Source organism: Poecilia formosa, unplaced genomic scaffold (assembly GCF_000485575.1).
Source record: "Poecilia formosa unplaced genomic scaffold, Poecilia_formosa-5.1.2 Scaffold559, whole genome shotgun sequence".
NCBI classification, from domain to species: Eukaryota; Metazoa; Chordata; class Actinopteri; order Cyprinodontiformes; family Poeciliidae; genus Poecilia; species Poecilia formosa.
In genome coordinates, this window is record NW_006800498.1 from 149,748 (window position 1) to 175,120 (window position 25,373).

The 25,373-nt window shown below is 38.5% G+C and overlaps 1 protein-coding gene across 2 annotated transcripts in view; it reads left to right on the forward strand.

The window, feature by feature from the left end:
- sdk1b (sidekick cell adhesion molecule 1b) overlaps positions 1 to 25,373 on the forward strand; it is a 226,214-nt gene that overhangs the window by 95,905 nt on the left and 104,936 nt on the right. For both annotated transcript variants that reach the window (XM_007540753.2, XM_016665260.1), the window contains exons 7-14: positions 1,419 to 1,613; positions 2,432 to 2,548; positions 2,652 to 2,819; positions 4,457 to 4,559; positions 4,639 to 4,812; positions 11,145 to 11,281; positions 12,329 to 12,476; positions 25,084 to 25,224. In XM_007540753.2, coding sequence (XP_007540815.2) covers positions 1,419 to 1,613; positions 2,432 to 2,548; positions 2,652 to 2,819; positions 4,457 to 4,559; positions 4,639 to 4,812; positions 11,145 to 11,281; positions 12,329 to 12,476; positions 25,084 to 25,224 — 1,183 coding nt within the window. The remainder of the gene's footprint in view (positions 1 to 1,418; positions 1,614 to 2,431; positions 2,549 to 2,651; positions 2,820 to 4,456; positions 4,560 to 4,638; positions 4,813 to 11,144; positions 11,282 to 12,328; positions 12,477 to 25,083; positions 25,225 to 25,373) is intronic.

The window sequence follows — 25,373 nt, forward strand, 5'->3', positions numbered from 1 at the left end:
GTGCTAGGCTATTGCTAACTTGTTTACCTGGTATTAGGGTAAATAAATAGCTGTAGATTTGAATGCTTTTCCATTTAGGTGTATTTGAACAGAAATAATAATAAAATAAATAAATAAATAAAAACTCTTCCATCAACAACTTTGGTTTTGTTTTACATGTCTAGTGTTTCAACTCTGCAGGCCACAATAAACTATGTTATCTGCCATCAGAGCATATGGATTCAAAATCAACATTAATTATTCAGCTAACTATCGTGTTTTTTCTCTAAAGGTGACTAAACTGGAAAGCTGTTGATGGAAGGTGTTTCATATTTTTTTGTTCTAAAGCCTTCAGTTTGTTTAGGTTTGCTACTAAATGGCTCATGGATCTAATGAAACATCTAATGGCAACTTTAAATCACAATGTGGCAGACATTGGATCCTCTATTTTGGACACATTTCATGTTCTGTAAGGTTACTCTGTCCATCATCTATCTGTGTTGACCATTGTTTAATTTGTAGCACAATATTTTACCTTGAAGATTGCATGGAGAGTGCAACTGAGCTTGTAGCAGCATAAGCATGTAGTTTGGCTAAATCCAGGCTTGGAAAATTGCACTTGTTCATGTCTCTTATCTTTAAATGGATTACATGAAAACACTTACACTGCTGGACGTGGTTCTCAAAACTGCAACATGCTCCCTCTCTCATTCACTCTTCACTCCCTCTCTTTCACACACTGAGTGAGTTCATGTTCCTCTTCAGTAATCTGATACAGTGGCAGTGTAATTAAATAGCAGAGGCCTGGGGATACGGAGAGAAAGATGGAGGCTAGGAGCAGGAACGAACCAAGGAGAAAAGACAGAGTGACAGAGCAAGCCAGACAAGGAGGGGGAGAGAAATATTTCACGCGTATCTAGGAAAGCTCGACAACAACAGATTGAGGAAGTCTGAAGTCCATCTCTCTCACCCTCTAAGACACACACACACACACACACACACACACACACACACACACACACACACATACAAGCACATACACAGGTGTGAAGGTGCAGGCAGAGTAATTGCATGAGCTCACTGCTCGCCATATCTGGCATGTCGGTCAGATGGGTGGGTTCTGAGACTGTAGATATTGTGCACTTATCCTCATCTTTTATTCAGAATGTTTTCAGGCCAATTCAGCCACCTCTGCTTCACCACCCACATCCCCCGATCAATATATTATTAACACTCATTATGCTCACATGCATATTTATAGAGGCGGATTGGATAAGAGAGGGGAAAGATGGTGGAAGGAAAGAGCATGGCTGCTTTAGTGGGAGTGGGAGCAGTTACCTCAGCAGTGAGGTCAGCTGGCGTTAGTGAAACCAAAAGAATTTCTTATGAGTTGTTTTGCTGTTGCTGAGATTGGTTTTAATATATCTGTTCGTATGTAGGCGTGCCGCAGCCAAGGATCGAGTGGTATAAGGACACAGTGCCTCTTTCCAAACTGGCCAATGCTCGCTACAAGGTCAGCTCGGCCGCTGGGCTGACGGTGCGCAAGGTACAGCCAGGAGACGGAGGAATATTCCAGTGCTTCGCTCGCAGCCCAGCAGGAGAGACTCAAGCTCACACAGAGCTCCTTGTTTCAAGTAAGTTTGTCTGACATGGATTCATAAGACATAAACACAAGTTTCTCTTAGGCTTCTTTGGCGGATTCCTCTTCTGCTTGTTATATGATCACATTCACCGTTCATGTTGGATATTAAGTTAAACTCCATACTGGCATTAATTAATAATTAATACTGGCATTAATTTTATCTATTTCTGAAAGAGTAGTTATTCTATGAGTTGTGCACTTATCCTCATCTTTTATGAGATGAGATGGGACCACTTTCTGCTGAAGAAAGTGGTCCCATATAATAAAAATCATATCACTAATTTATTTTTAACAAAATCAAATGTAAGTAAGTGATATGTGTATTAAATGTCTGATTTTTATAACTGAAGTTAACAGTTACTTAATTATTCTATAAAATGTCTCTATGTGCCTGGAAAACACATAATACTGCCCACTTTAATCATTTGAAATCAGGTGTTCTGATTCATTGAAATTTTTGACCAACATTACTTGTAAAATTAAACCAACAGTGTTGGTTTAAAACTGCACTTAGACTTAACCTCTTCATATTTATATTCTGTTTAGTGAGATTAGATATTAGATATAATTCAAAGTGTCCATGATGCCTCTCCAGCACCCGCTGGCTACATTTATGCACATGCACGTAGCACCAGGTAGTAAATAAAGCCCCCATTGATTAGCGAGGCTGCCCTGGTGTTTAGATCAACACTGACATCCTTTCCATTTCCATTTTTTTCTCTTCTGTTGCTGAGCTTTGCATCCTGTAACTTTGCTTTTAATATTCATCCTATGCTGTCAAGGTGCTTATATTATGTTGCTGTGTTTCAGGTGTGGCTCCCACAGTTCTGTCCCGTCCTTTTGACCAGACAGTAACTGATGGTGATATGGCTTTATTTACCTGTCAGAACAGTGGAGCTCCAAAACCTGCCGTCATCTGGAGAAAAGGTGCTGAGCCACACAATTCACTCTACACACACCCATGATTGCAATTTAAATTGGCGTAACTGACTTTCTGTCATATGTAATTTATTGTTTTCTCACTCTGTAGGATCACAGATCATAGCCAGCGGCTCGGTTCAGGTTCCCAGGTTCACACTGCTGCAGTCAGGCAGTTTGCAGATTCAGCCGGTCAGCATCCAGGACTCAGGAGAATTCACCTGCATCGTGTCCAACTCTGAGGGAACCGTCAACACCACGGCTGCACTCACTGTGTGGAGTAAGATACATGCACACACAACCAAAAATACTATAAACAGCTCAGGATACCAGGCTTGGTACATCAGTTTATCTACAGTATGCCTGCCCAATTGTGTTCAGTCAGATGGTTGAGCTTGTTGATAGCAGCTGTTTGTGCTGCAGGGAAATAAAATATATTTTTATTTGCCAGATAAAACGATTTTTTTTTTTGCGTAATCAGTTTTATTATTATGCAAAAAAAATATGCAGACATACATATATGTCTGCATGCATTCAGACATATATTTATTTATTTGAAAATTATTTCATTGCAATTTTCTAATGTATCTAGGCTAAAATAACACATTTTCATGATTTATTTATTTAATTTTTTTTATTTAAATAGAACCTTTATTTTTTAATTTAATGTTTGTATCCCCCCCAGGATACATTGCTGGTTTGGGGTATAAAAATTATACTTTTAGATGTTTGTAATAAGGTTTGAAACACATTTTAAAATATTGTATGCAATGAATCTGCCTTGTTTTTGAATGATTTGCATTTCAAAAATATACAAATTAATATTAAGTTTATGTAACAGCAATTCACAAATGTCTCATGTTAGTTAAAAAAATCAATTCAACCCAATAACTTTTAAGCATGTATGTAGTGACAGTGGATTGGTATAATTCTCCTTTAACAGGAAGAAACCTCCAGCAGAACCAGAACCTGACTCACAATGGTCAATCTGTCACTACACTTAGAAAATGCACTGAAATACACTGAATTCATACATAATACCCAATAAATTAAAATAATCCACATTTGACAGTAAAATAAAGCTTAAACAATGTTTTTTAATAGCGATTATCTATAAATTTAAAGACTTGAAATCAGAAATCAAAGAAAATTTGAGTATAACTATCCCTCTTTTGTACCCCTAACTGGGCAACGTATCCCCCAGGATACAGACATTCCACGTTTCGTTATCTAAGATGTTTAAATGTAATTCTTTTTTTTAAATACACACACACACACACACACACACACACACACACACACACACACACACACACACACACACAAAAGAAAGTTCTCTCACATCAGTATGTATATGAAAAATAATAATGTATGTCTTTGTCCATATAGTCCACCACTTTGACCTTTATATACCTGTATTAGTTTGTTTTTGAGTGCTGGCATAAGGTCACATGACCTCAATATTTTCCCCAACTCCCTCTTAAATGTGTCAAGAGATGTGAAGTGCAGGTGGTTGATAACCCTCTTGTCTACATCATAGAAAATTTCTGTATCCCACAGGATACAAAACCCATTTAAGGGTGAACAGATTTACAAAATAAGGTACAGTATTAATAAAATTATGAAAGGAGAGCAAAATTATGCATGATGTGCAATAGTGTGCCTTCAACCTCCCTGAGTAAATGTTCTGCAGAGTAATTTTTGCTGGATTGAAGCTACACTGTGTAATATTTATTAATATCTGTTTTTTATATATTTCTTAAGACTGTCCCCTTATTGTGACAATATAATATGAGGCAGATGATTTGTTTTCTCAGGAAACATGAACCTGTCCATGTGTGATACAGATGGGAAGAACTAATGAGGTTTCATTTAGCTTTACTCCCACTTTCTACATTTTCACTTTTTACTTTTTAGGTCGTACAGTTATTTCTGTGCCTCCAGATGACCAGCGTGTAATCAAAGGAACTACAGCTGTTCTGGCCTGTAATGCGACACATGACCCCAGAATTAATATCAGGTAGCTGCTTATTAAAGTTATAAAGAACATGTATTAAATTTTTTTGATTCTCTACTAATGCACCGTTCCCTTTTTGCAGCTTTAAGTGGTACCGCGGCGGCATACCGGTGCTGCCAAGCAGCGGTGGCCGTGTTTCTGTGCAGCCAGGTTCTTTGACTATTAGCCAGACGTGGTCAGGTGACATTGGGGACTACACTTGCAGCGTGATGTCACAAGCAGGCAATGACTCCCAGTCTGCACGCCTCGAAGTCATGTAAGTTTAAGAAATCAGTTATCCATGGTGGCTCTCAAGAGGTCTTTTTCTTTTAAATGCCAGTTTTTTGTAATTTAACAAAATAAGACCATTATAAATCCTTTTATTATTCTTTAAAGAAGTGCAATAACCTACTTGCTAAAGTGAACACACCCTTAAACATTTCAGTGTGATTTTGACATAAAGTCTTCTTTGGAAGGGCTCTGTTAGCATGCCACATCTTCTGTCAGGTTGTGGGAACATTCCTTCACTATAATCCTGTTCCGTTGACCCCCCACCTTTTGTCAGACTCAGACTATTCTGAAACATACATTTTCTTGTGATGAAGCCAGTTGTTGATTTGAGTGTAAGGTTGGCTCAGATGCGCAAAAACATGTATTTTCCATTCATCTTTAGCACAATCTGTAACTTGTAGCTCAACACTGAGTGGTATTTGAATTAGTCATAATTTTATCTAACAATTCCATGTTGCACAATGAGAAGGGGATTCTTTGAGTAATACACAAATCAAATTACCTTTGTCCTACAATTTTCTAATATATAACATATTTATGAGTTAAGTGAAACCTAATAGTTATGTTCAGGCCACTTGTACAAAAAAAGCTTTAGAAAGAAAAAGGTATTTTGATCAAATATGTACTTCAATCAGAGTAATTATGTTGAAATTATTTAAACATGTTGTTGTTTTGTTACCCAAAACAAGAGGAAGTGAGTGGACTTCAAAAATTTCTGAAAATGAGTGTCGGTGAGGAAAAATTAAGCATAATAAAAAAAAACATCCACTAAATTTAGAAAACAACAAGCCAACTGATACATATTTTAAAAAGTAACTGTATTTCTGTCTAAATATATTATTTACATGTTACCCAACTACAAAAGTACTAGCTTGTCAAAACTTGTACCTTGTTTACACATCAGCTCTGCTGCTCTGCCAGTTTGTCTCCACTAACTTTGTGGTTTGGCTCAGAGCTTCAGCACTTGCTTTGTACACAAGAGGATCTCTGACCTTTTTCCATGATTAAATTAATGAGCACAAGAAACATAGTTAACATGAAAGATGCATTACTCTCTGCTCGCTTACGAAACATGGAACTGCCTTTTACATGACAGACAAACAGACAGACTCCCCGGTTATTCAGCTGTGAACAAATCAACAGTTGTTGATTTTATTAAGAATTACGCAGAAAACCAAGCCATCATGCTGCTGGGTTGACGTCCTGGGCACAGCACAACAATTAGTTACTCCCAACTCATATGCCCAATCTGTCATTGTTGCATGTCTACATAAAGTTTGTGTGTAAAGTTTCATTTTTATAAAACAGTGAAATGCTTCTAAAAATCAATGTCCGTTTGCCATCTTTTATTTATTTAGTATTATTACTTAATTTCCCTTTGGGGTCAATAAAGTATTATTGAATTTGAAAATATTAAATCAGACATTTTCCTTAAAATTGTATTGTCAATGTCTTATACCAAAATGTCATTATATCTATGCTCTTTACCATTATGATTTTTTTAATGAAAGTTTTATTGATTATGTTTCTTATCTATCAAGATAAAGTTATTTTTTAAAAATCATGTCTTTTGGCTTTTGTAGTCTTTAATGTCATTAATACAGGTCAGCTCTGTGTTGTCTTTAAACATTCACTGAACTTTTATGACTGCAAACGTTCAGTTTATTGAACATTTTCTGAATGTTAAATGCTAGCTGGGAAGTTGTTGCGCAGAAGAGGATGATGGTGTAACAGTCATTTTGCTAAAGTAAATTAAAATGGAATTTGTGTATACTTTTTGATAAAAAAATAGTATTTGTGGTGTCACCAAAATCAAGTTATACCCTATGTTTCTCTCCCTCCGTCCACTAAAGTTTTACAAATGACTCCATGACAGAAGCTCTCAGCACTTTTGGAAAACCAGACAAAAGCTGAAAACTGCTAAAAATATATTTTTCCAGCTCTCATAAGTCAGACAAAGTGCACACCTAGCAAAGCAATTTCTAACTGTTGACATCTATGCTGGTGCATGTGTGCATGTGTGCATGCGTTTGTTTGTAATACCTTGTGGGGACGATTTTCCTGACATATGCTACGTTGTGGGGACCAATCGCTCCTTGTGGGGACCTGAGCCTGGTCCCCACAAGGGGAAACCCTGTTTTTGGGTCAGGGGTCAGAGTTAGGGCTAAGGTATGAATTGAGTTTTGGTTAGGGTTAGAGTTAGGTATGTGATGGTTAGGGTTAGGAAAAGGGTAAAGGTAAGGTTTAGGCTGTAGAAATTAGTAGAAATGAATGGAAGTCAATGGAAAGTCCCCACAAAGATAGCAAAACAAACATGTGTGTGTGTGTGTGTGACTGCATGCGTGCGTGCGTGTGTGTATGTGTGGCGTGGTGGGGTTGTGAACAATCCCAGGTTGTAAAGTAGATTTGGAAAAAAACTTTGAAAGCTGTTTTCTCTCAAAACGATCGATTGAAGAGTGCCAACATTCAAATGTTTTGACTTCCATACGTTTGACACAATTGGGAAACTTTGAATCTATACTTTTAGCATCTGTAAATAACTCAAAACGTTGTTGAGTAGACTTGTTCCTACTTTTGCTGTGGCCAGCCACCTAGGAGGTGTTGCTCATACCCGTTCACCTGTGTGGTCCTCCATCCCTCCTCATCACCAGTTGCAATGCATCACCAGTACATTGATGACAAGTGCATTGACATGTACACTGACATGTACTTGTCAATGACAAGTACATGGTAATTTTACATTACCATGGCTGTTGTGAGGTGGCAGTTAAAACATGATGCTTGTGTGGCCAGTCTTGCTTTTCTTATATGGATGCAGACAACATGTTGTGAATAAGCTGTTAGCCAGGTCACAGATATGCTGCCTTCATAATGACTGAACCACGGTGATTATACCACAGATGTTTTGTGCATGCTGAAACTACCTGGGGAATTTGTGCTGTGTGTCTAGAATAAAATCATTTCTGAGCCAGATAAAAACAAATCTTTGTCTGCTAAAACTCTACAACCGATCAAGGTTAGTTTATTTTTAATATAGCAAAATGGGAATGCGGTCTGTTTACATTCATACCTTGGTTTTGTTTGAGTGAACAGTTTCCAAATGTTTCCCACTGAGTCTGACATTCCTGGCTCTCACATTAAAACATGTCACACGCATTTTAAATGTATCCCACGCTCCAGCCCACAAATCCTCATTACTGTTGCTGTGAAAGAACAGGTAGTGGCCTTTATATATTAATAGGCACTTTAATAACATATTTATGAAAAGGCACTTATGATATATTAATATAATTGCAGGGTAGGAGAAAGAGAGACAAGCATGAGTCCACATCCATCTAAATTATGGAGAGAAAAGAGGTTACACATGTCAAACACAGTGGGAGGGAGCAGATCTGTGTTTACAGCTGTGTGAAAACATGAGGGAATGAGGGGGATTCTGTTCGGCTTTCTGCACCAGTGTGGGTGTCTGCGTGTGCATGTGTGTGTTTGCGTGCAACCACATGTGTGACTGACATTCTCGTTAGCTCTGTATCAGTGGGTCATAGAGGCTAACAGACACTGGCGGCTTAGGAGACAGACTAATTACCAGCAGGTTATTGGTTCAACTCCCATAAGACCCGTTCATGTGTCTGCGTGAGTGCATGCATGTGTGTGCATGTGTGTTGTTTTGTGGGACTGGTTGTTGAAGCAGTTGATCTGACATTCTCTGATTTCTCCCATTAATTAATATGATCATGTCAGCTCAGAAATGAAAACCTTTTCATTTCCTCTGACTGTTTTGTTGTTTCATTCAGTGCTGCAGGGATTGATGTGCTGGATTACAGAATTCCTCTCAGTCTGGAAGAGAAGTGTTTGTGTTGTCTTATTGTAAATAATTTCTGTCCATCTGCCCATACTTCCTTCCTTCCTTGAAACCAGACATCCTTCTGTCCATTTATTCATTCATTTATCCATCTTACCAGTTTCCCAGCAAACTGTTATTAACCCTTTATTCTTAAGGTTTTATCTGTACAGAAACATGCTAGCCTACTTTATCTGATGATGCTAATTCCAGTTTGCTCAGCATATATTCCCAGAGCTGCGATTGGTAGAAAATAATTACTAACCTCATGAAAATGGCAAGCAGTGACTGAGAATAAATTATACTGTCTTTCATCATGGTTTTCCCATTAATATATTTATATATGTTATTTTATGTTGACTGTAAATGTCTTGAATTGTGCCAGCAACTGCAGCTTTCACCACTGAGACAACCACTGTTGTCGCCTTTCTTTTCCCCATCCCCCCTGGGAGCCAAACATATTTAAAGAGAATTATGATGCACTAAAATTGCTATAATCAGATGTCTGGATTCTCCTTATTGCTTTCATGAATATATCTGTGTAGCTTTCTTGTTATTAAAATGGCACGGATGCACAAATTTCTGCAGGGGATGACCAAATGTCTGGAAAATTTATTTTTAATAGATGCAGAGAGATATATCTGTGGTGTTGCAGAGTGTGGGAAGAATAAGAATATGCCAGCCAAAACAATATATAATATATGTGCTGAACCAAAACGGAGAATTAACTAGAGTGCTAAGGACAAAATTATTCTAGTTGCAAATATATAATAGAATAACAACACACAGGGGAAAACAACATATTTTTAATGAATCATCACTCCACATTGTGAGAGACTTGTTTATAACTTGCAGTAGCATATGGATAATTATAGATTGGCCCTTTTGTGTTGATATGGATGTTAAGGAAGTCTTTCCAAATACAAATTTAAAGCTAATAACTTTATTTACAACAGATTTGCAGAAAGAGCAGAAACTGGGACAAATGCCTAGTTTAAGTGTGCCAGAAAAGAAAAATCCCAGTGGATGCAAAGCTCCCTAATTAAGATTTTATAACTTGTTTGCCTAATCTGTACGAGATGTGAAAAAAGCAGCATGATGAGGAGCTGCACAGAAACATCTCTTGGTGGGCAGAAGTGACTTACTTTTTTTAAATCAAAGTGCCAGCCAAGTCTGGGGTCACTGATTCCATCTAACATCTGTATAAAGTTTTCACTTTCATTTTGGACTTCATTGTATCAGTTCTATAAATTTTACGTCACAAAATGCTCTAAAACCAAAGAGGCATGTGAAACCATCTGCTATTCAAAATCTGTTAAGAACAGACATGTAGATAAACTCAAACACTAAGACCTTTAAACTTTGAAAGGACCCAAATTAAGCTTTTTGACAAACAAAAACTGAATGACAAACATTACGGGTTGGAAAACTAGCACTGCACATTACTTTGAACATACTGTCTAACATGGTGAAATGGAGGTGGCAGAGTCATGCTGTAGGAATGCATCTTTTCACCAGGAACTGGGATGCTGGGCTGAGATGCTGGGAAGATGAGACGAGTTAAATTGTCTCATTTATCTTGTCGAGGCGTTGAGGCCTTTCAACAGGGCGACGGGCCCTAAACATACAGTCAAAGCTCCAAGAAAATTTAGACTATTGCCTATTCATTTACTAGAATAGCTAAATCCAAAGCCCATACCTAAATCCAAATAATAATCTCTGGTTCACAGACGCTATACCTCCAATTTGACTGTCCCAAAGTTATTTTTAAATGAATGGACAAAGGTTTCTCTGGTCACATGTGCATAGCTGGTAGAGAAAATACCAGCTGTGGTATTTCTCACCTCAGTAGATTCAATACATTTTTATTTGTAAAAATGTTGAAAACTATCCAATCATGTACTACTTTGTATTTTGCTATCACGTAAAATGATAGTAAATGCAATAAAGTTTGTATATTGAAATGTGACATTTACATGTGAAATGGCAGAAAGAGTTAGGTTTCTACATGTTTAAGGTTCTGTAGATTCTTGGATTAAAATTTGAATAAAGTAAAACTTTAGATATATTTATAATTCAAAACAAATCACAAGATGCTTCAACAAAGAATAAAAAACAGAAAGATATAAAATAAAATAAAAAACCCAGGCAGATTGAAAAAGAGACGTTTTTGCCAACTTTTAAAGAAGCTTCCAACTCAGCTGATCTCCTTGACAACAGATGACAGTCCCAGAGAGGAGAAAGCTCTGTCTCCTTTAGTTTTCACTTATGTAAACTAGTGTCTGTTCATGTAAAGCTCTCAAGTCAAAACTAGGATTATGAAATGCACTCAAAAATATACCGGAAGTTAATGTAGCATTATCAGTGGAGAGAGTCTGTGTGTTTGGTGAAGATTATTCAAACTGTCATTGATTAAAATACAAGAAAACAAGTGTACCGTAAAACTTAAACCTATTTCTGATCTTGTGTGTTTTCAGTGAGCTACCACACTCCCCCCGCTCCCTAACGGCTCGTCTCAATGATTCAGACTCCCGCTCTGTCCGCCTGTCCTGGCTGCGGCCCTTTGATGGAAACTCCCCTCTTCTCTACTACATCTTGGAACTCTCAGAAAACAGTACGTATGTGTAGATATTTGAATGTCTCGATCCCTGGGTATCTTTTATGGTTCCTGAGAGACAAACAGCTGCTCGCTAGCTGTCTGCCAGGAAGCGACATGCACTCAAATGTGCTCATTTACAAGAGACATACATATGGAGAACAGTGTTCCAGCATAAACGCACAGGTTGCTGCTGAGCTCCTGTTTTCCAGCCTCTCCTTATCCCTCTTGCTCTCTTTCTTTTCTGAGTCCTGGTCTCTCTAAACCACAGATGTTTTAACAGCATGTTGGCTCTCTTTCAAATAAGGAAGGGAGGGAGGGAGTCAGGGAGAAGAAAGGGAGAACGGAGGAGTAGGATGACAGGTGAAACAGATGGGAGAGAGATGACTGCAAGCTAAAGGGATCTGCTATTGAGCCTTTACATGCTCAACCAGGCATTATGCACAAAACTATAGAATTGGTACTTATGGACAGATATCAGTTGGAAATCCACGTTTTGAAAATTTTCAAAGTTACACCTGTGTTAGTATCATTTAACAGGTGCCATGTTGAAACTACAGAAATGAACCAATAGAGCAGGGAAATAATGCGATAATATTTGGGGGAGATGAAGAAAAGAATGAGGAAACAAGGGAGTTTAAATGACTGGTCGATTTCTGTGGAAAAACCCAGACAGTGAGGAATGGATTGGAGTTTTTGAACACTGATTAGATTTTTTTTTCACTGTACTTCAGAGAGACCACAGCAGTGTAAATACAAGGCCCTTTCATATCAGACAGTGACTCTAATATGCTGGCCTTGTACACTATCCTTCTCACTTACACTGATTCCCCTGAGGCTGATGCAAAAATAGGGATAATAGTGGATCTATCTGTTGTTTATTCAGCAAACAATTGGCTGGCAACAAGATACAGCAGCATCCATGCTTCTTAACTTATCCCCCTAGTCCCTTTAAAGTTTCTTTCTTGTTACATTCTCTTCTACACCTGGTCTTGTTCCATGTCCCTGTTTGTCCTTCCTCAGCCAGATGCCATCAGTCTCTAATCTCAGTGTGTTGTTGTCTAGATTCCCCATGGAGGGTCTACCTATCTGAGGTGGATCCTGCAGTGAGCGAGGTATCAGTGGGCGGACTCACACCTGCAAGAACCTACCAGTTCAGACTCTGTGCTGTCAATCAAGTGGGCAGGGGTCAATACAGTGCTGAAACACAGAGGTAAGAGTAAACATGTTAAGGAAATACTCACTTAGTACCAGTTGTGTAAGAAAAGTGGTGTTCTTTTTCCTCAAAGTGCAAAATTTGAATTTCTTATCTAATGGCTACTTTATTTTCTTCTGTTTGGGAATTGTTGACAGGGCATTCCAATAGTTCAATAGAAAGTAATTTAAACCTCCGAGCAGTTTTCCTTTTCTGATATTACACAGATTGATCTATTGGATTCAATCTTTCTCATTATAATCTTTAAATATCCATACCCAGTGTATCTATGCTTCTCTGTCTTTCCCTGCCACTCTCTTTCTGTTGGAGACAGGATTAATTGTATTAACTGCTCTGCTTGTTTGTTTGTGTGAGAATGCATACTAAGGGGACAGTGTAATTTTACCTAGTATACAAACAGATTACCCTGCAGATGTTTTATGCATGTGTGTATACTGTACCTGCATTTATAGTGTGTATGTGTCTGTATGTCCCAGTAGAGAAGCACTGATGAGCGTTCTCTACCTCATCTGTGGTAGGTACCACCTCATCAGTGGTAGGTACCACTGATGAGGTGGTACCTACCACTCATCAGTGGTAGGTACCACATCAGAGGTACCTACCACTGATGAGGTACCTCTACCTCTACCTCATCAGCCTTTCCATAATGCCAAGGCACCGATGGAAAGGCTTAAAACGGACCAAGTTTAGAGGGAGGCATTGTCTAATGTGTGAGCGTGGACCAAATCCCTGGTAATCTGTTACCATACAGCAGATGTGATGGTGCATTATGAAACAGGCACACACAGATACTATCAAGCAGGGTTTTGACCTACTGAAGCGACAGACAGATGCCAGTTGTTCTGCCAAATACACTCAGCAACAACAGTAGCTGTTAGTATTCACACACCTCAGATTGCAATCTGCTTCTGGTTTCTCTTTGTGTATTCTGCTGTTCATTCTCTAAATATTCTGAATCTTTCTCCCTAATCATTTTCCTACTCCTGTGGCAGGAGGAGGAGTGTTTATTAATATTACTTCCATCCTTCCTCTTCTCTTCTCTGGACTGCTGCTTGTATTCAACAGCTGCTGTGCTGCCTAGTCCTGAGTCCAGTATTTGTTGTTGTAGGCCCTAGAGAACAGATTGGATTGATCCTCTGTAAATGAAAGACTGGCAGGCAGACAAGTCATCACTGGTCAGTGCATCAGAGCAGATGGACGCGTCTTTTCTTCAGCATTCATCTAATACGTAAACAGCCACTTCCTCCTTTTTATCTGCTGGATGTTTTGCTGGATAAGACGCACACACAACCTGCCACTGATGCCAAGGCGCGTCCTACAAATGACACTCAGGAAGAGTGAAGCGAAGCGAAATGTCCTGCAGAAGCTCTGACTGCCCCATGAGAAGGATGACAGAATGCATTAATACGGACAGAGTGAGGGAACGGCGTGAAGCGAAGCAGAAGCTTTGAATATTAAGAACAGAAAACCCTTATTAAAGTTTGAGCTTCCAGCTGCTTCAACACTTTTCCAATTTGTTCTCAACATAATGTAGATCTTTATCATAAAAATCTTTTTTTTTGTCAATCACAACATTGGCTTTGTTCCCAAACTACATTTTACTGAATGGAGTTCCCATGGATACTGCAGCAATAAGAACTCTGAGAAAATGCTCTTTCAAAATCTTCACTGTTTTGCTTGCACAAATCCATGGCATGTTCTTCCACCATTGTTATCTGTAGAAATGAACCATAAGCTTCTGAAGGACAGATTATTCTTGATCTTTAGGATTTGTAACACATAAAAGCATATATTCCTATTGTTGTACCATCTAATCTACTCCTAATATTGATATTCTAACATGTTAAATAGGCTCTAAAACTGGGAATATACACTCACCAGAAAATGTACTAGGTATACTTTGACAGTACTAGGTTTTACCTTCAGAACTGCCTTTGTTCTTTGTGGAAAAAAATTTAACATCATGTCCATGAACAACATGAAAACAATGGCTGCAGGTCTTCCGTTCTGCGACTGTATTGGATTATTTTTTTTACAGTCTCCACAGATTTGGTGGCATGATATGGACATCTAGCTGACTAATGCAACATGATAACTGTCTGGTTTATTTCAGAATGCATCTTGAGGTGCATTCTCACCAGTCCAGTTCAGTCCGCTTTAATCAAACTCTAGTTCATTTTCCAGGAAAGTCTGGTTTGTTTTTATCCTCTGATGAGAACAAAAAACCTTACTCTTCTCTGCCTAAAAACCAAGGTCTAGTTGTCAATCAGACCAGAGACCGCTTGAAAAACAGGAAGTGGACTATAGTGCTAGGCATTTTGGGTAAATACAACACTACAAGCATCTTAATACCACTCAATTTTTGGGTACATTTCATGAAGAAGGAAGTTGCGCTCAGTGCCTTCTTCAGAGGTTTTTGTTTTGTTTCCACCAGTGCTTTTTGGAGCAGCATTACCACAGGTGAGGAGGTAAATAGGTTTTTTAAAGGATTTGGTTCATTTAACACAGTGTCCAGATAGTGAAGCTGAAAATGTAGCAAATATTGCAGAATGCTGGAGTTAGACCAAAAGTAGTTACAAGAAAGAATTAGCTTAAGGCTGTGCACACTAAAAAAACACACTCATAAAAAAACTGTTTTTTAACAGGTCTGTGTAAACCTGAGAACCACTTCGAGTGTTTATTTATTTACAGACGTTAAAGCTGTGGTGGTGTGCTCAGTTTGTTTTAAATGCTCTAAGTTTTTCTCTGCAATCTTAACTTTAGATTATCAGAATAAACAGAGAGAATTACAAGACCTTGAAAATTTGTAAAAATTTCTGTAAAAAATAAACTTATCACATGCTTATGTTTTACACTGCTGCTGGAAAAAGATACAAATTATAGATGTTTTATTATCAAATATATCTACAGCCAGTGGTTTGTTTGGCCATCAATAACATTCACAGTTGCCTATTAAAAATATTGTCCTGGTGTGTTTAACTGTACAATATCACTGCAGCTATAATCTATATCTTCTGATTGTTCTGTGCTCATAAAAACATTATTCAACAGGAACTTAATATGATAACAGATGGATTTCTTTATGCAGTGGATCAGTAGAATGTTCTATTTTTATGTTTATTCATACATTTATTTACGTCTCAAAATTGTATCTATTAATGATCTTCACAAATTATTCATGTTTTGCAGCAAAATGTGTCATTGATCACAGATGTACTTTTACTGAAAATACATTCGTAAAGCACATAAGTAACAGCAAATGTTCTCAGCAGCTGGCTTTGATTTCTAGAGAGAATATGCTGAAAGTGTCTCTATTTTTGCCTGACGGAGTCTCTTTACTGTGTCATCCCTCTCCATTTGTGCATTTTTTAAGCCCCAGGCGGATCTACTCAACATTTAAAGGAGACAAGAGTTTCTGTATCAAATGAGGCAAAAATAAGCTCATCTATTTAAGCTGGTGGTATAAAGTCACATCTCACCAGTGTCTGCGTTCGCTCTCTGTTTTATGTTGTTTGCGTTGCCCTCAATTTATATCCACTCCTTTTCCTCATGCAGGATGTGAACCAAACTGTTGTGTTTGAACATGAGGATGCCAGGGTTCATATCCCATCTAGAAAAGTCTGGAATAAAGAAAATACTGTGTGGAAAAATATTGTTTTTTTTATATTATCCATGCTGAGTTGAAAAATCTCTGCATGTTCTTTTGTATAAGAACACATCATCATCTTCTGAGCAATTATTGAAAACTCAGATTTGCACAATCTGACAATTTCTCTGTTTGACACTGTCCCAAAGAAAAAGTAACAATTACTCAGAACAAACGTGTTTTATACAATGAATGCTATGAAAAAAAAGACAATGATTGATTACAAGAAAGGTGGGGGGAATCTTTGGTTTGGTGAAGATAAACCTGTGTTTAGCGGGTTCCCCTCTCTCCCGCCCCTTGCTAGTAAGTATGTGTTTTACCATGTAGGCTGTTTATACCTCTGCTGTCAAAGTACCCACCAAAACACCCTTCAAAATGGACACATTCTTGACCAGAACAGATAAAATGTAAACATTGATTTCAAAAATGTTCAAAACAAGAACTGTTAGTCAAATTAAACACATTTTCTTAATGCCTTCCACTGGAATGGGCTCTTTGCACCTCAGCTTCCGCGTTCGGGGAAAAGCGGCTCGATTGTTTCCGATCCAATAAAAATATAATTTTACACTAGGGCTTGGCCAAGGTTTGTACATCGATCCGAAGCCCCAACAAGTCAGCTGGAGAAAGGTTTGAGATGTACGCCTCGTTATACATTCACTGATATGAAGGTGAGTTTTACTTAAACTTTGTGGCTAACATTAACCTTAGCTTATGCTAGTAGGCAATATTCTCGGACATTGTTCTTATAAAAATGTGCTATTTTAGTATCTAAACATTCTAATGAACAATGTTTTTACTTAATTTTCAAGTATATTATGTGTGTTTATTGTCGTTAGTGTCAGAGACTCACGGGATTCGGTTACGGTTCGGGCTTTTTACTTCCGAAGCCTGACGAAGCTCAACAAGCCTCATAGCTTGACAGTAGCGCAGCTCTGGTGTCAGAGATCTGGTTCAGCTGTTCAGGTTCAAAGTTGCTGCTTTTAGAAAAATATGACCGTGTTGCTTCATGTCTCCGTGTTATTTTGTTTTATTACCTTTGCATGTTTCTTGTGAAGAGCTCAGATAGGACGGTGTTTACAGCAGGATGTACAGGCGGATCAGTTGCTCGGCTGTCTGGTTCTGGTCTGCTCTCTTGTTCCCATAAACTCTTTCAGGCTGAATACAGAAGTGATTCCATGGAAATAACTCAGGGAGGCTCCTTTATTTACCATCCGTATCCCTGGTATTTTTAGGCTGATCCGGAGTGAAGTGAAGGCTGCAAACTTTGTGTTGTGCAGCGTAAGCTTTAACTGGTAGTGGCAAATATTTACAAGCCACCATCTTCTTAATTCAGGATCGCTTGGAAATTAATGAAAACTTAAAAGCCCATTATATTAGGAAGACAACAACGTTCATAGTATTGCGTTTTCTGCATCTGAAATACGACTTAGTCTTTTCTACCAGCCATGGTAACTCAAAGCGGAAACAAGTGAGCCGCATTAGCTCCTGGAGATGTGACGTCAACGCCGTAGGTGCAAAGAGCCCATTGGGGCTTCTAACCAGGTTTGGTTTAGATACCAAGCAAAGCGTTTTACAATTTAAAAGGATCAAAATGAATTTTTACAAATTAAAGTGATCTAATTGAATTTTTACAATTAAAGATGTGTTACAGATCTCAAGCTGCACTTCAAAGAATCTGTATTTGTATGTATCTGTAATCTGTAGTGTCCAGATCTGATAAGACTAAGTGTTATTGATTCTAAAATAAAGCTAATGTAAGTTGGACCGGATGTAGTGAATCATTCATTCCCTCACAGCTGAATCAAAAGGCCTCTGCAGCATTGTGAAGTTTTCATAATTTGTGAAATTTTAGGTAAATGTGTTATTCTTAAATATACTGTAAAAAATAGTTAGGAAATGTGACATTTTGACATGGATAATTTGCAGGAATCCTAGGAGATGCCATATCCCAGTAACACCATTAACTTTAAAAACCATGGTATGTTTGGATTCAGCAAATAACCCAGCAGGCATTAAACTATTGAGAATGACACAAATAGAAACTTTTCTTAAATCCCTATGCACAGGAAATGAGACACATGTACACTAACTCTAACACATTTTTCCCTCACAGACCAGAGAACATGAGCACTTCCTGCAGGAAATGTCCTCTTTTCCCTTTTAACAAGGGACATAGAAAGTGTGTCACACAGCTTTAAGTTACGGACTATGTTGTTTGGTTGTTGAACATGACTGTGAAGGCTTTACGATGAGATGAGGAGAGTCAACTTTTGAAATAACAGATTATGTTCATTTTCCAATGAATCATCTTTGTGAACACATTGAACTATTTACCAGTTATCTGCCTTTCAAAACTGTTTCTTTTGAAATTTTCAGATTTCATCACATCACAATGGTAATTCAATGCACTTTTTGAGTTTTAGGAAAATTATTAGTAGTTTTCAAATTCTTTTTACAAAATAAAATGTAGTAAGTTTCTGTAAACAACCTCATTGAGCCCAATAATACACAAGTAGGGTAAAAGCAAACATGGATAAGTTTAAAGTAGAATTAGATTATAAAACAATATCCCAAGCCTTGAACATCTTAGCTCTGCTCAATCCATGATCTGAAGATGGAAAGATAATGGCACTACTCCAAACATACCAAGACTTAAGTGGACCTAACCCTACAGACTGAACAAGGAGATAGATGATTATTATGAATGGCAACCAAGAGGCTCATAGTAACTCTGTAGGGGCTGCAAAAAACTCCCAGTCAGATCTGGGGCCTCATGCATAAAGCATGCGTGCGCACAAAAAATGTGCGGCGCCATATTTTACGCACAAGTCGGCATGTATAAACTTTACTTTGTGTCAAAGTAAATATACGCACACTTATTCCCTGGCGTGAAAATGTGCAGCAGCCACGCAAATTTTTTCTGTGGACAATATCAAACTAGCATCAAAACTCACCTAAATACACTGAAATCTGACTACATTCAGTTATTTAGACCAGGAAACATCGAACCCAATGTTTTTTTCGTTTTTCATGATTTTAATATTGTTTAAATGTAAACGATGAAACTGAACCGCATTTATTTTCAAAAAAAAAACCAAAAACCAAAAAAAAAAAAAAAAAAAAAAATAAAAGGATGTGAAAACCCCACTAGAATGTAAATAATACATTTCCTCAGTTTTTGTCTCATAAAGATTGGACAGTGCGCCGAAAAGCATGAAATGTATCTGTGGGGTAATTTAATTCTCACTGAAAAAAGAAAACAGGGCTGGATCAGCAGATTAACTCCAAACAGGTTTGATTATTTTTAAGGTGATCAAGGTGTGTAGACAATCCCGTATGTATGTAGCTGCATAAAGGTGAGCCGCGTAATTGTGGAGTGCTTTGGTTCTGAGGGAGAACATCGACAATGGACGGATTCAGAGAGAGCCATTGATTATATACTGAATTATATTGATTTACAGGGAAATGTTGATGATGGTTTGTGAGCGTTAAGATTGCTCAGATCGTCCCGGAGCTCTGAGCAAAACTTAAAGAAAGAGCTGTGTGGTACCAGTGCCGGTCCAGCTGCATTCATTGGAGCCACCCGCTTTGTGAATGCGCCTTTATGGACATAAAGCATCTCTATTCTGTAATTGTACAATATGCACATGATTCCACTATTTAAAATAAACGTCCAATTTACCCACGCATTTGCACGTCTGACTCTCTGTCTGACTTTAAATCCCAACTGAATGCGCTACTGTTCTAATAGGCATTTGCACGATCTCTTTACTTTCTTATTTTTAGTATTTTAATTTTTTTCTTTCTTTAAAATGTATTATTTTTTTATGTTTGTGAGGTTACCTTATTACGGAGCCCTCCAGGGGACATGGAGAATTTTTGTTTTTCTTTTGCATTCCCTCGCAATAATCTACTGATCAGTTCATGCGGCATAATTGAATATTGTAAGCCTTTTTACGGTGGCCGCCATACTTTCTGCTTTCATACAAGGTTATAAGGTTTTTCAATGGACTATTGAGTTATTATCGCGGGATAATGAGTCATCTGATTGTGTCTCTATTGTGTTCGTAGTCTGAATGGTTTGCTTTCAGTGCCGTTCCATCTTAGACTTAAAAGACATAAACATGCAGTAAATAAATCGATTTTCAATCAGTTTTTTGCACCAAAGCGTTAATAATAATGAACACGTTTTATTATTATAAAACACAGCAAACTAATGGTTTAACTCGGGGAATCTTATCTGTCCGTGTATCAATCAACTCCTAACCTCTTCTTTGTTCTGTCACAATTATCAATTTATTTAATTTTGATTATCATGCTCCAAACTTTGCGAGGACTGACCACCCAGCTCACCCGCTTCCTCATACACACAGAGCCAGCAGCAGCCACCGTCCCATTCATTCTTCATGACAGTCACTCCCACATCGACACGCCCACCACCAGGTGTCAAAGCCGCTGCTCCTGTCATATCAATAATTACTTATTTCATTCATATGGCTCAGAGCCTCAGTGAAAACGTGTTTATTATTATTAACTCTTTGCAAAAAACTGATTGAAAATCGATTTATTTACTGCATGTTTATGGCCGTTAGGCTAAGACGGAACAGCACTGAAAGCAGCCCTTTAAACCATTCAGACTACAAACACAATAGAGACACAATCGGATGACTGATTACCCCGCGATAATATCTCAATAGTCCATTGAAAAACCTTATAAGATTGTATTAAAGCAGAAAGTACGGCGGACACCGTAAAAAAAGGCTTACAGTATTTAATTATGCCGCATGAACTGATCAGTAGATTGTTGCGAGCGAACGCAAAACCTTTTGCTAGGGGACGCAAAACTTTTGCTAGGGAACGCAAAAGTTTTGCGAGGGAACGCAAAAGAAAAAAAAAATCCTCATGTCCCTTGGAGGGCTCCATATTATGTTCCCTGCACCTTTTAAATAAAATATATAATTATTATTATAAATACTGCTGACACAAACAAGTACGTTGCCATGGTTATTGCCCCACGTGGTGGCAGACCTTCGGGTATTTATACTAATTTACATATATATTTATCGGTGGCGACAGGCGGACCAGCAATTTGCGCTCAATTTACCACAAATTGAGATGTAAAAAGGAAAGGTGCGCGGCCACGTGCATGCGCACGGCTTTATACATCTGATTTTTTTGTGCGCCACACTTTCAAAATTTTTCCGTATGCCAAGTTTTAGTGTGAAAACTGCACACTCTTTTATGCATGAGGCCCCTGACCATTATAGAAGGGAAAATATGCCAATGTGGGCCTGTGACGTAGGCATCAACCAAACTGCGCCGCTGTGACCAGGAAAATTCAACTGCAGTAGGTGCCATTCTACGGCCCCATATAGGGGAAAGGTGGGCAGACATATGGGTCCCATATAGGTTTGTTCGCTGTTCCACGGTGGCCCCACATGGGTTTGCCCATGTAGGGCCACAGCCTATGTGGGCCCTACATGGGCCCTAAATGGGCAAAGCCATGTGGGCCCAGCACCATGTAGGGCCCATGTGGGCTGTTGCCCTACATGGGCAAACCCATGTGGGGTCACCATGGAACAAACCCATATGGGACCCATCTGGTCTGCCCTCCTTTTCCCCATATGGGGCCCACCTGGGCATGCTGGCAGGGATATAGCAGAATTAAACTAACGTACATAAAATGTTACAATTTGCACAGAAACAAATTCGGCCATTTTGCAGATATGTTAGGGAGCAACCTATATCTGCAAAAACGTTTGGTTATTTAGTTTCTCTGAAAAAGTGCTTCTGCAAATTGTAAATTCAGGTGGAAAAGTTCAATGCATGGAAATAATGTTGCAAGATGTCATTCCCAAATTAAAGTTGTTTGTGGATATTTACGGCAGTCAGAGTAAATGCGCCATTTTGTGGTTTGTATTTCCCAACAGAAAAAGGAATTTGTGTTTCTGCTTCTAGTGTAAAGCCATTCATATGTTTGTGTGGCATAAGTCTGTGTATGTGTTTGACCTGCATCATCAATTGCAGTCAAAAGCAGCTGTACAATTCAGGATTATATATGCCCAATTTGTACAGCGCTGTCTTTATTCCCATTTCGTTCACACAAGGCCCATTAGCCAGTGTGTGTTTCTATGTGTGCTTGTATGCCTGAAGCACCTGGTGTCTGACAGTTTCTAACCTAATGGAAGTAAAGCACAGCTGTAAAACCACTGGCCTGTGCTATATATCCGCCTGTACAGTCTCTTGCTAACAGCTTTCACACCCCTGCTTTCACGCACACATATAGAACAACGTACTCATTTATAGACACATACAGAATCAGGCACACAAAAACAGGCAGTCATATCGCAGCTAATGGTTCAATAACTTAACGAGAATGTTTCGGAGGGGAATTGGAGCACATAGGGGAAGCAAGTGGGGTTTCAGGGACAAGGTAATGTAAACTGCAAGGCGTAATCCAAGGAAGGGAAACAGCCATCAGATCTAACAGCCTGTCTTAAGCCGGGGAGAAATGTGTGTCTGTATGATGATTATGTGTGTGTGCATGTGTATGTGTTTGCACATATGGCTCTGATTATGTTTGCTGAACTGCTTACAGCAAAGCCAGAGGCTGACCAGCACAGCCTGTGCGCTTAACTGGTCATGTGAAGGCTGCAGGGCTTTAATCACGGGTGAAGTTTGAGGGCAGAGAAGGGGAAAGGAGATGAGTAAAAGATAGAAGCATGAAATAATTGAGGCCAAAGGACATGTTGTATAAAAGGTAGAAGTTTGAAGATTGGGTGGGAAAAAATTTGAGAAGTGGTTCAAAATGTCAACATAAAAAATGAGGAGACAGTTTGGAGAGATTGAAGCCGAGCAAAAGCACTGAGGAATCATACTGCCTTTCTCAAAATAAAACGCCAAGGTCTTTGCTCGTTTTATACTAGAGTTGATTTAACTATCTTATGCTGTCACATTGTGTTGCTCATCTACTGTAACTGAGCTTATGGACTGAGGTTGAATAAGGTCAAATTTTCCAAAATATAAAATCCACCTCCCTTGAGCTCCAAAGTTTTCTTGTTTTTAAGCATAGACTTGAGAATACTGAAATGTTACAGTTCAATTACAGTTCTGTTGCACAGCATTACGTCACACTGATTAAGTAATACCAAAAGATCTGGATCAATTTGTTCTACCATTTCATACTTAAACACCCAGAAGATGTTCTGTTGTATCTGGCACTGAGATGTTAGCAGCAGTTCCTTTAAGTCCAGTAAGCTGTGAAGGGGGAACTTCATGGATCTGACTTGTTTGTTCAGTACATCCCCACAGATAGTCAAATGGATTTAGATTTACCAAGTCAACCCCTCAAACTATTCTAAAACAAATCCCACAGATATCAGAGAATGCAGTTCCCAGGAAAGAGGGGAATATTTAATGTGCAGAAATATTTAGCGAGGCTGTTACAGGCGATGTAACCTCTCAAAGTTTTCCAGCAGAACATTGCAAAATATATCACACCTTCTCTTCTGTCTTGGGTTTTGCCAGGAGTGCAGCTTTGTTCCAGTAAGTGATGCACACACACTTATCATCGAAGTGAAGTAAGACAAAATGTTATTCATCAAACCAGGCTAACTTCTTTTAGTGCTTTGTAGTCCAGGTCTGATGCTGATGCACCCATTGTTGGTGCTTTCCATGGTGGACAGTGCTCAGCACCTATTGATATGAAGATACATAATATTAAACCACACAACCCAGCCTACGCTCCTCACATGTGTCAGTGAACCTTGGCCACCCATTAGCCTGTATCCAATTCTCCACTGTTTCTTTCTTGGACTGCTTTTAAAGGGTGAGTATTATGAAAAATTGACTTTTATAAGCTTTATATCATGTCACAATGTTATTTCCTCATGAAAATCGTAGCTGGAATGTTGCTTTTATTTGAGGAATCTTTGGATCTCCTGTGGCAACCTTTCAGGACTGTCTAAATGCTTGCTCTCACAAAACTCCTCCTTGGAGCTGCAGTTTCTGGCCAAACATCCGCCTCACAAAGCACTCCTTCCTGTGCCTAGTGGCAGAAATAAGCAAACACCTGGTGGAACTGTGCGTCTTCTAAGCTAATCATAGAAACCACTCCTCATTCCAGTGCGCATAAAGTATCTTTGAGAACACTTTGATGGTTGAAAATCACTATGCAAGTCTGATGTTTTTTCATAAATGGCATAATGAACGCACTGTTGCGATGACTTGCTGAAAGCAGAGTGGCAGAACAAATAGGAGCTTCCTGAAGAAAGAAAAGCCCAATTTAAGTGTCAAGTTGCAAATTCAAATTTCTTTGAATTTGTGCTTAATGTATACAGTGTTTTTACAATAACTGAAGGTAACATAGTTACTTGATTGTACTATAAAATGGCACTATATGCCTGGAAAATATAAAATACTCCTTTAATAAATACTGACCCCTACAGACCAGAAGTACTCTACAGCAGTAGCTGATCTGAAGATGATTCACACATCATGTTTTGGCCCTTATCATACCCTGAGACCTTATGGTTATCCTCTTTATTCCTGTATCAAGGTCAGAATTTAAACACAGTTGTTGTAAGTGTTCCTCTTGCCAACTGCTGCCATAATGAGGAGACAATAAGCATTAGTTACCATTAGTTTACTGCAAGGAGCCAATGTTTTTAATGTTTAGTTTTGTTAACGTATTCAAATTGTTGTTGTTTAAGCTTGATAAATGCTTTTAATTCTGCCTATTAGTGATCTCTTGCTGATTTATATCAGTAAACAGTCTGTGCAAGAGGAAAAAAGATGAAGACACTGTCTAGCCTGTTACTGAAGAGACTGTTGCTGTATGATTCCACAGTTGGACTTTATCTGTAACATCCCAAAGAAACTCATTATAAATTTGATCAAATATGTTGTCTGTCTGTTTCTCATTTTTTATTCCTTCCTTTGTTTTTGTGTTTGTCCTAGGATGATGCTTCGAGAAGAGGCGCCGAGTGCTCCCCCTAATAACATTGTGGCCAGCGGTCGCACAAACCAGTCCATTATGGTCCAGTGGCAGCCTCCTCCAGAATCCGAGCTTAACGGCATCCTCCGAGGATATGTCCTAAGGTGAACCCACACCAAACAAACACTGTAATCTTGGTCTGGTTTAAATCCTGGTTTAAAGAAAGAAAACAAACAATATGTGGGAATGATGTTATCCTGACACCAATCAGTCGTAGCACATAGTACATTAAAGTATTAAAGTAGTATATATA